The 12,105-nt window shown below is 39.2% G+C and overlaps 1 protein-coding gene across 2 annotated transcripts in view; it reads left to right on the top strand.

Annotated features, from left to right (window-relative positions):
• Positions 1–12,105, top strand: part of LOC145693448 (MFS-type transporter SLC18B1-like) — an 88,270-nt gene that overhangs the window by 67,515 nt on the left and 8,650 nt on the right. For both annotated transcript variants that reach the window (XM_081769451.1, XM_081769452.1), the window contains exons 11-12: positions 259–333; positions 4,066–4,159. In XM_081769451.1, the coding sequence (XP_081625577.1) occupies positions 259–333; positions 4,066–4,159 (169 nt within the window). The remainder of the gene's footprint in view (positions 1–258; positions 334–4,065; positions 4,160–12,105) is intronic.

Raw genomic sequence — 12,105 nt, 5'->3', positions numbered from 1 at the left:
TAAGTGAAAAGAGGATGGAATGGATCGAAATTAATTGTGCAAACAATAACTGTATACACTAACACATGAATACTAATAAATACAAACATTTTGAGGCTTCAGTGCAAGTTTCATTTGTATACTGTGAACATTCAGCGAATAAATTATTTTTAAATGAATCTGTAATAGGATATAAAAGGACAAACTGAGTATTTTGATCTTGTGTACTGTATTATCACATATTACTAGTAAAGAAAGTCATGTATTTTTTTATTTCAGAGAAGCTGGCTGGTCAGATGATCTCGGAACTCATAGTATGGTTGCAGGATTTTGGTCATGCATGTATTCATTAGGGTAAGTAAGTAGTTGATGTTTTACTGGCAGGTTGTAATGATAAGTTTTTTTTTTTTTTTTTTTTTTTTTTTTTTTTTAAAAAAAAAGAAGAAACCTCTTATTTTCTGTGCCTCCCTATTTTACAGCTATCTGATATATAGTAGGATTTTCTTGTTTAAGCAGTGAGAGAAAGCGTTTTATTTAGAGATTCAACATACGCGAATGTTCGGTCCTCTTAGCCGCAACCGCTGAAAACTGAGCATTCCCTTCCCCAGATCCCAGAATTTATATCAGAGACGGAGTTCTTCCTGGTTGATCAATGTTATAATTATCCTCCCCCCTCCTTTTTTTAATGAAGTTTTGATTTTCCCCTTCTTTCTTTCTCTCCAGAAAGTTATTTGTTAGAAACACCATAAAGTTTTGTCAAAACTTCTGCACATACAAACATACGGCCAAGCTGCTGGGAAATATCAGTAACAATATACTACGTTTCATCATCGATGACGAGGATCATGCCTCTTTATCCATTGTACGCTTTACTACGAACTATCTTCGCGTGTTCTCCCTTGTCTTAGCCATACTTGTAGTTTGTTCTGGCAAATTATTCCGAACCTATTTATTGTCGTACTTCTCGCCTCCTGGCAGTAATAATGGGTAGACGGGTAGACGTGGTTGGGTGTCTAGTGAACTGGTGATTAACTCGACATTCAATTTTCCTTGAAATTGCAATTCGAGGACGGCTTGGAATGTGATGATAGTTACCTAATTGCTCCAACCTTTGCATGTTGTATCAGTAGTCCTCATTGATATTCCTTGTCGATGAAAGTACCTGGCAGTCTCACCTAGACAGGCAGTGCCTTAGAGTTTCCATCCATAAAAGTGGACGAACAGCTTCGCTAGCTTTGCTCTTCATGGTATTGAAATTGCCTCAGAGAGAACGGTTTTTGCAGTGAGTAGCAGGTAAACATTTTCTCCTTCCTTCCTATTCCTTCCACCCCAACTGTACTGACACCAGTGCCTGCAACGAATGTAATATGCTTGTGTTTCTGTTCTTCCTTTAAATAGTTAGATATTTTTCTTTATTCTTCTTTTAGAAACTAAACGGCTAAGCAACAGCTTCTCTTAATGATGAGCTGTACACTCAAACAAAATATCCGTAATAAAAGTTTAAATTTTAAGGTAATTAACTTTGAAAATAATACTAAACTATTTTCGATGTGGCATTATGTTGTTATTATTATTATTATTATTATTATTATTATTATTATTATTTGAAAAGTAAGTCAATCACATTCATATTCGATTCTTTTTAAGTATGAGAAGCAGTCCTTAAATAACGAGACAGGATATTCCACAAGAACTATGCTATTTAGGACAATGGAGACAAGCCAGAAATATAATTTGCTGGTCTTACGAAAATGATTCGCGCTCGTTTCTAAATGGCGTTACGTGTCTGACAAGGAGTGAGAAAGAGTAGTTTACTAGTGGATGTGCCAGTTGTTTGGCTACTCTTTGCTATTGTGCTGAGTACACCTCTTTGGTTATGGTTTTACCACTTTTCAAGAACTCATAATGCATAATCCCAGCAGTAGTCCACCATACACACAGCATCACTTTCCACTGATGAAGGTTTTGCACTTAAAGGCATGGAGTCATTTGACGATAGCCAATGGTACGAGCTTTCTTTGTTATCGTACATTACCCACTTTTCATCACATGTCAAAATGCGATCCAAAATTGGACAGATGTTGTTCCTAGTCAGCAAGGAAGAGCAAATGTCAAGTCGTTGGAGACGGTTTGCAGCAGTCAGCGCGTGAGGGACCCACTTACTCAGTTTCCACGATTTTCCAAGCTCATGCAAGTGCACACGAATGGTTCCATCGCTTACCCCAAATCGTTGAGCGAGTTCTTGAATCCTCTTCAATTGCTGCCTTGAGTTGATCCAAATTGAGAGATTTTGGTCTGCCCGGTCGAGGTTTGTCTTCAAGTGTCTCATCGCCGGTCGAAAAGGTCTGAAACCACTTTTGAGGTGTCCGTTCACTAATTGTTAGAGACACGATTTTGTGGTAATTAAAAATTCGCAATTTCGTTATAAAAAATACGCGTAAAGCGGGATAAAATCGTGACTATGTAAGAACAATATTTTCCTTGACAATTACAATTAGTTACCTTTTATTTCACCTTAATTTCCACTCACCACGATATGAGCTTATGCATGACTATATCAAACAATATTTGAGTTTTTTTTAAAAAAAAAAAACACTAAGCATCCACACTGAATAAAAGTATCATTTAAAGCAAAAACACACAGAGAGAGAACATTAATAGAAAAAAATAACTTTAGTGTTCACAATTTACTTATGCAAATAACACTTAAGCATTGTTTTAATGTTTTCTGGTGTTAAATTTGTTCTTTTGTCGGTAAGTATGCCATTGTAAGAAGAGAGAGTCCTCTCCACATCAATATTTAAAACTGATATGTACACTCATGTCCAAAATGATTGTCGCATATCTATAACTGTCTTCTTGTAAGACATAATTTGATAATGCTTTTGTAGGATACTTTTAATACTGATACTATGTGTATAATCGGGAAGTGAATATTTGTGGTAAATTTCATGGGGAAAGAATTATAAATACGAAAATTAGTATGAGTGAAACAAAATGTTGCTAAATGGACAAGAAAGTTTTATTTTCGTTTTATTGTTCTTATTTACTGCTCTTTTGACATGAAATGTGTCACATACATGTCTTCGCCGATTATACACATACTAAAAATGTAAGAAATACTTGGCAAATTCGTTATCAAATTATATTCCTACAACAACATATTTATAGACATGCGATAATAATTTTGGACAGGAGTGTACACTAGTTGGAGACACTTTCCAGCGATTTCTGAATGCTCATTTAACATACCGTACAATACTCTTTCCACACTATCCACTTCACCCGTAGATACCGTTTGGAACTCGCATGTAAAATTTCCAAAATTCATGGTAGTCTGTTTCCTCAAAAATGAGAATTTACATCACATTGCGTTGAAAAATTGTCACTTTTGAGTAAATTTCGTTGAATATCGGGACTTGTTGCAAATTTCGCTAATTCGACAGAATTGCGCGTTTACTCGCGAGCGTTATATGGCCTAACAAATGGTGAAAAAGTATATATTTTAGGTACACAACGTTTTCGCACAAAACTGATACATTTCGCGTTTTCGCTTGTCACCAAAAAATCGTGTCTCTACTAATTGTACCTTCTCCAAAGGCTGCACATATTTTTCTTGCTGCTTCCGCACCTTTTATGCCCAACTTGGACTCATATAGTAAACAAGCCCTGATTACTGCGTTCGGCACAGACATGGTCCATTGCGAATACTTGATCTCGAACTGTCAAATGCAACCTGTTATCTACGTTAGCCGACGTGCCAATGACTCAGCTTTCAGAAACTGTCACATACAGGTACACATGGTCACAGAAATGATTACTACCCAACGAAAAATAGCGGCAGGTGTAAAAACCGCACGAACTTTCTTGGTTGCCTGGGATTATTATTATTATAATTATTATTATTATTATTATTATTATTATTATTATTATTATTATTATTATTATTATTATTATTATTATTACTATTTCACTTTTCACTCTGAATTTCATTGAATTTTACATATTTTTAAATGTGCTCATTGGTTTAATTATCATGTGTAATTGTTGTCGATGCTAATCATATACATCTTTCCTTGTTTACAGCGAAGTTATAGGGCCGTCCTTGGGTGGTGTATTAATGGATCATTATGGGTTTCCCATTTGCTCAACTGTGATGGCAGGAATAACATTATTTTCTGTAAGTTTTTTATTATTATTTTGACAGGAACTTAAGGTTGTTTTTTTTCACTTCTATATATTTGTACGGTTTATTTCAGTAATTTATATGGTTTATCATTAACATAGCACGTAATATGCGAGATGGTCTCTCTTGTAGCCGAATGTTTAGTGTTTACGATTCGCAGTGGAAGTATGATACTTTTGACATTGGCTCAGCATCATGAAACAGTTGGGCGAGTTATTTGAAGTAAAGGTAACGGATCTCCAATCTTGGTCAGACGTAATGAGAGTCAGTCTCCTAACCGCAGATCTAATCAGCCGTAATTTATCATGTACTCAGGGTAAAAGTGGATCTGAAAAGGTAGAGGGACGGTAGGTAGCGGCATGACTTCACGCCGTCTCCCTGCCTATCTTGGTTCATTGTAATTATTTAAGAACTGGGGGGACGCCGTACATATTTTCTGGAGGTGGGAGGATAGCATCCCCTGCGTTCCCCCGCAGTTTTACCCCTGCATGTACTTGAATATGGGAGATTACTGTGTAGCATTAATATAGTGGCCACAACAACAAGGTGGGTAGTAATCGGAACTGTCCGAACAGTCGTATCCTCCTACTAGTAACATTGTAACTTAATGTGTGTTCAACGGCATTGTCATAGTTTTGGTCCCCGTTACACTGTGATTAATGACTTACACATGTGTTTTTTCTTTCTATATAGAGAAGGGAAAAATGAACAAACATTGACCAACTTGCCTGTATATATGGGTCGTTCCTTCTCAACGGAAGAAGAAAATATTATGTTGAAAGCAGGTTGAAAGTGTGAAATAACAAAGTAACACTCGGAGTTTCCAGACTACTTTTATCTTCGCCAAAACATTTAAGACATTCCATTCCTGATTCATGTGACGGAGAAGGTCCGCTTTTTACTCATCCCTGTTGTCACCGAGAGCAGTCGTCCAATTCGAATTTTGTTGGCAATACCGAATTTCGGAGAAAATGTTTCACTACCATGTAGTGGGGGAAGGCAGCTAATATGTCAATTTTCTATACCATCCACTAAGGCTTTTAAGCTCTCGCCTAAAGAATATTCGGATCGTCTCATATTCTTATATCGAATATCAAATAATGGAAAGACAATTATCAGAAATTATGCGAATTATTTTAAAGGGCATTGAGTGATCACTAATAGACGGAGGTTCATAACCTAAAAAGTATAGTTATATGATCTATAACGCGCATTATCCTGTTGAAGGATGATCTTCTTTCCAGGACGTTTATCACGCAGGGCACGACGGAACTTCAAAAGTGTCTGGATGTAACGGACAGAATTTATGGTTTGTCCAGGCTCAAGAAAATCAACCAGAATGCAGCTCTGTGCATCCCAGAAGACGCTTCCCATAACTTTCCCTACCGATTGCACTGTCTTCGCTTTCTTCGATGGCATCCTCGAGCTCTTCCGTGGCTAAGCGGTTAGCGTACGCGCCTCTGGCGTAGTAGTCCCGGGTTCGATTCCTGGCGGGAGCTCGTGGTTTGAATTCCACGTTAATCAATAGGTCCCGTCTCATATAGCCTTGCTGCTGAAAGGACGTTAAACTCAAAATCAACTCAACTCGGTGGCATCCTCGCTTTTTTCTTCGGTGGCGAATTCAAGTGCTGTCATTCTATACTCTGTCGTTTTGTTTCAGGTTCATAATGATGAAACCAGCTGTCATCTCCAGTCACAATACTCGTCAAAAAGTCATCACTTTCATGTCGAAATCTCTGAAGAAGTATTTGGGCAATGGTTAGTCTCTGACGTTTGTGGTTCTCGGTTAATAAAGTGAGACCCAACGGGTACAAACCTTCCGATAACCTAAACTGTGAATCATTTCTTGCACCGCACTATGTCCAACATCAAGTTTTGCAGCAATTTCATTCACCGTGATACGCCTATCTCTACTAATCAGCTCATCAATCCTTACCTTATTGCGTTCCGTGGGGACAGTTCGAGGGCGCCCGCTGCGAGGCTTATCTTCGATACTCGTGTTTCCATCCTTAAAATGTTTCACCCACTTCCTAACACTGATGGTACCCATGCACACATCTCCATAGGCACGCTATAGTCTGCGGTAAATTTCAGAAGCAGATTGGTCTTCCTTAACCAGGAATTCAATCACAGCACGCTGTCGAAACGAAACATCGCTGCCCGCCATTTTGAAAATCCTGCCTGTGGTCACGTTCTAGCAACGAACAGCGTCTACGCCTAGAAAGGAAGGAAGGTCTGTAGATTTGAGATTATATACTTCGTTTCACTTACAACTAAAAATTACGGTTGTGAAAACATATTGCTCACGGCTTTCAGTATGCTCCTCGTATATTACGTGTTATTACTAAAAATTTCTATGAGAATAGTCGTGATAAGAACAAAGAAGTTAGATAAAAGAATAAAGGAAGACGTTGGTTATCGAGATAGCTAAACACTACCATGCTTCCTACAACTCAGGTATAATTGGTGTGTAATTATGGTAATAGAATACCGTCAAATATTTTAGGACGTTGGTATTTTTACAAGATTTCTTGATCTAGACCGAAAACATCACAATCATATAGTAGTATGTTGAAGAGTGAGCTGTAAGTTGCTGAACAAGAAATGTATCGTCATGTGAAAGAAGACGACGACTTGAAAAAAAAATGACAATTAGGCAAAGAAATAATATTTGGTATTGAACATGAACGTAGAATGAAGTGCCCAAATGGCATCCATAAAATCTATAAATTCAAATATCAGGTAGATTATATCCAATACTTTGATACAAATCCTTTTGCTTCGATTATTGCTTGGATGCGTTTAGGCATAGATCCAATAAAGCTATCGATTGTCGACTGAGGAATTGTCTTGCACGCCTCCACGAGTTGAATGAACTTTTCTGTTGCGTTTGTCGCTCGTTTACCAATTAAACGTTTCTCTAGCTCATCACACAAAAGTCCAGTAACATTTAAGTCCTGAGATTGACTTACCCAATCCATTAGAGTGACACGGTTACTGGAACCACTCGAGCACTTCACGCACGCGATGCTTTCTGATAAATGAAGCTGACGTATTGCGTGCCACGTCACGTATTGCATGTGTAACCGTGACATTTTGGAGGATATCCTTGTATACTTTTCGATCCTCTGAAGAGGACGCATCCAAGTTGCCGAGAAAACATTCCACACCATGCTTCATAGTTGGCAGTTGATACTTCGGGTCGACACTTTTTCCATTAGGGCGATAAAGCCATTTAATAGCGTTACAACCAAATAGCATGAACCTACTGTCATCGCTGAAGATAATTTTAGACCATTGTCCAGGGGTTCATTGAAGGTCAGCCACTCGCGCCTTTCGATTCTTCCCAGAAATGAAGGACTTTTGAGCAGATCGCAAGCCATGAAGTGTGGCGGTTTGCTGACGACGGCGGATTGTTCGTACGAATGAAGTAGGTTGGTTAGGAGTCGATATTTCCTTCGCAATGTCCGACGCCGTGAGACATGGGTTTACAACAGAATATGCGAAAAATGTTGCGATCGACGACAGAAGTAGTTTAGTGCTGTCTCCCGATTTGCCTCTTCTGCACATAGCCTCCCAGAAGACTCAAACGCTTTAGAAACGTAGTTACCGCTGATCTAGACATGTTAAACTGTTGTGCTAATTCCTTATGGTTTCGTCCTTGTTTGTGACCTTTTACAATGGCTTGTTGTTGTGCATCGAAATCTCGAGCACTACGTGTCTTCGCCATATTGTAGACTAGTTGAATATACCCATGCTTCGCACGGAGGCTGTATTTGGAAGTCAACGCCTGTGGGAGTATCACCATTGATCTCAGCGACCGCGAAAACTATGGATTTGATACTAATATCCATAGTATCCATATATACTAATATCGGTCGTTTTTTACATGTCTTGGTATCCCCCCTTGCTGACTCCTGGCCCGCATGCAATTGTAACTAAATTTGCAAGTCATCGCTAATGGAAGTGTCACCATTCACCATTCATTTTGGATTACTTTTATGTGTCTCGGTATCTGCCCCCCCCCCTCCCCCCCAATGACCCCCGGCCTGGAGCCAAATAGCGTGAATTTGAAAGTTAATGCGATTGGAGTCTCACCATTGATTTCAGCGACCGCGAAGACGATGAATTCGACACTAATATCGGTCATTTTCTACTACTTTTACATGTCCCGGTAAACGCCCCCCTGAGACCCGCCTAGTTCGAATTTTGACAAAAACGTTTAACTCTGGTCTGGAGCCTGGACCAAGGTATTCGTGTCTAAAATTTTGTAACTCTCGGTCAATTTGTCTGGTTCCTAAGTCGGTTCCGGTAAACGCCCCTCCCCCCTGGTTCGAAATTTGAAAAAAGGGCTTCGTCTTGATCCGGGGCCTGGCGGGCCAAGGTACCCCTGACTAAAATTTGGTAAATCTCGGTTCATTCGTCTGGTCCCCAGGCCACACACAGACAGACAGACAAACACACAAACAAATCCTTTATTTTATTTATGTTAGATTAATAACAGATTCAATGACTCATTCCTGTAACACAAAGATTTAAAAAAAAAAATAGTATAGACAACTTTACTAAGGAACCAGTTTAAGCAGTATAATAGAATATGTAAAGGATCTCCAGAACATGTTCTCTCTGTTGTTAAAGCGCATTTAGTACCATGCAGAGTCAAACGAAGTTCCAAGTAATGCGTCATAACCACTTTAAAGCTTATTCACAAGACATTTCACACACAAAAACACAAAGGTGATACAATTTTGGCCGGTACTGTACATGTATGTAGAATTATATCTAAGACTACAATACTACAACTAACAAAGCGCTATATACCTACACTGTCCTACGCTACTTACTATACTATTACTACTACTTCTGAGCTAATAAACAGAATTCTAAGATGCTTACTTTTTACGGGGGATCTCCGTCATCGTATGGTGAACCGTCGGAGCACGAAACCTGAAAAAGAGAATGTAACATAAAAAGAGAATGTAACATAATTAATATATTTCTGTACAGATAGTATAACATGTTTCAATGTTACCTATATATATTTGTCTAGTGTATATATATATATATATATATATATATATATATATATATATATATATATATATATATATATATATATATATATATATATATTGTTACAGATCTGAATTATTGAATAATATTCTGAACTGAAACCTCTTGATCATTTGTGTTTGACATTGTATTTAGGTCAATTTCGGCATTTGTTAGTTTGATTCCTTTTGAACGGATCCGACTCATTATTCCGAACTTGAATGCGTTTTTGTTTAAACTGTTACTCTGAGGTGACGGCTCGGACCTGTATGTCGCCTATCGTGAGTGCTTTGGGCTACGTTTGTAGTGTGCCGTATGTTAATAATTTCCCCGTTGCGTTTTGTGTATGTAAAGCTATCTACTTACCTCATGTGTCAATTTTGTCTACGTTGAAGGAAGTACCATCTGTGGATATTCGTGGAAGATGTAGTTGACGTTAACAGTAGTAGAAAAAAACTGCTGACAAAAGAAGCAATTGCAGGTGTCACCCTAAAAGATGAGAAAACATTATAATTCTTTAATTGCAATTGGTAATTCTTACATGATATTGGCAAGATCTGTTGTTTATTAAATGAGTTTTTACCTCAGTCTGTACAGATAAATCTTCATAAAAACATATGATAGAAGATCTGCACTTTTTTTCAGCGCCCTGTTATCCGAAATATGCTCCACAACATCAGCAACAAAATCTTGGTCCTTTGTTCGCTTAACCGTTGTCATTTTGAGCTCAACTTAAATAAAAGTGGATCGGATCTATGATTCCAACATCAAAATAATGGACCCTCAAGTGATGAAAACAACTTCGAATTTACATATAGTTTCGTATGCTTGGTATCAGATTATAACGAAGTAATCTAGGGGTTCGAATTGTAGTAGAGCTTAGAGGTTTCCTACTCGTGTAGCTATCAAGATTGGAGAAAGACAGGTTATGCTGTTAAGTATCTGTCTTTGAATAATAATAAACAGAATATATACTTATTCATGTATCCCTTCACTTCATAAATTGATTCATTGTGGATAAAGCGTATTAAAATTCAGTTTGGAAAATGCATAAACAAGTTACCTAGTTACATCATAAATACTGTCACAAAGTTTGGAGTGGCGCTGTAGGCATCCCGAGTGGCACAGTGCTGCCATCTGTGTATAAATCGGAAGATGAATGTAGTGTGTGTTTGACTGTTCATGACATACGTTGATATTGCACTGAGTTCTGATGGAGTGGGGCGATTACGAAAATCGTGTAGCAGTAATTGCACTACACAAGGTCTGGAAGACAGCAGGTGAGATTTTCAACCTCCTGAAACCCCTACAAATCAGCAAGAGATTCGTGTATCGCGCTATACAGCGATACACCGAGACTGGAACGGCAGCTGACCGCGCAAGGAGTGGCAGACCACGAACGGTACGAACCCCGCAGGTCCAGAAAACAGTCACAAGAATTCGAAGAAATCCTGTTCGAACACAAAGTGTGATGGCTGCTGAGATGAACATCAGCAGAAATTCCATGTCTTGTGTGCTCAGGAGTGACCTACATCTACGGGCGTATAAGAGGCGGACTGATCACTTTCTCATCCAAACATTAATGTCGCAGAGGGTCCTTAAATCAAAGAGACTATGGCGGCGTTACGCCAACAATCTGCACAGAAAGATTCTGTTCACTGACGAAAAGGGGTTCACAGTTGAGCAGTCCTACAATGCCCAAAATGACTGTAGGGAGGCGCGGTGGCTCAGTGGTAGAGCGTTCACCTCCGGTACTTGGGGTCCCAGGTTCGATCCCAGCTCGCGCCGTGTGGACTTTGTAGTGGACAAACAGCGTACTCGTGGGTTTTCTCGGGGTTCTCCCGTTTCCTCCCACTTTCTTCATTCCACCATTTCACTCATTTCTCATTATCACTGTCCTTTAGCCTAACTGGCATAAATGTGGGACGTAAAACTTAGATTTTCCAAAATGACCGTGTGTATGTCACGTCATCTACTGCAGCTATTGAGGCAGCTCCAAGGATTTAGAGGGCACATTATCCTGCCTCAGTGATGGTGGGGAGTGAGCTGCTCAGGCACAACCCAGCTGCATTTTTGCAAAAAAGGTGTTAAAACATCTGCCAAGGTGTACCAAGACACTGCTAACACCTATAGTGAAGCCACTGTCTGCTACCATGTTCCCTGGAGAAAGGTGGACCTTCCAGCAGGATTCCGCTCCAGGCCACAAAGCGAAAACAACCCAGGAGTGGCTGGCACGGAACGTCCCCGACCTCATTTCTACCGCTGATTGGCCTTCTAGCCCGGACTTTAACCCGTTGAACTACAAACTTTGGGCAGTCCTTCAGGCAAAGATCTGCCATAAACGGCATCCATCTGTCGACAGTCTGAAACACCAACTGACCCAAGCAGTGAACAATTTTCCCGTGGACGTGGTGCGTAATGCCACTGACCAGTGGCCGGACAGACTTCGTGCCTGCATCAAGGTCAAGGGGGGACATTTCTAAAAATGATTCGTGCGTCAGGTGTACAACATATCAATGTAAAACATCGCCTTGGTGTTAATATTCTCTGTGTTATTCACATTCAAACTTGTAACAGTATTTATGATATAACTAGGTATATTTCTTTAAAATATTGGTACATATAAAAAGTCTCCGCGGTTTTTTGGGATATTCTTTACCGAAAAGTGTCTTTATTGAAAATCAGTTTTAATCAAGTACATATTGACTATTATTATCTATGACCTTTTGCCATTTTTCGGGGAGCTTCATAATTCCATCGCTGCAGAACTTCTGTTTTATCGTCAAGAAACTTGGCCTAGTGATTTTCAGCGCGCTTGGGTCGGCCAAGTTTTTACCATCAAGAAAGTTTTGCAGAGACCGAAACAAATGGTAAGCAGACGGTGCATT

This window comes from Thermobia domestica, chromosome 8 (genome assembly GCF_964235325.1).
Source record: "Thermobia domestica chromosome 8, izTheDome1.hap1.1, whole genome shotgun sequence".
Lineage (NCBI taxonomy): Eukaryota > Metazoa > Arthropoda > Insecta > Zygentoma > Lepismatidae > Thermobia > Thermobia domestica.
Note: the sequence above shows the minus strand (reverse complement) of the source record. Positions and strands in the feature narration are given on the sequence as shown.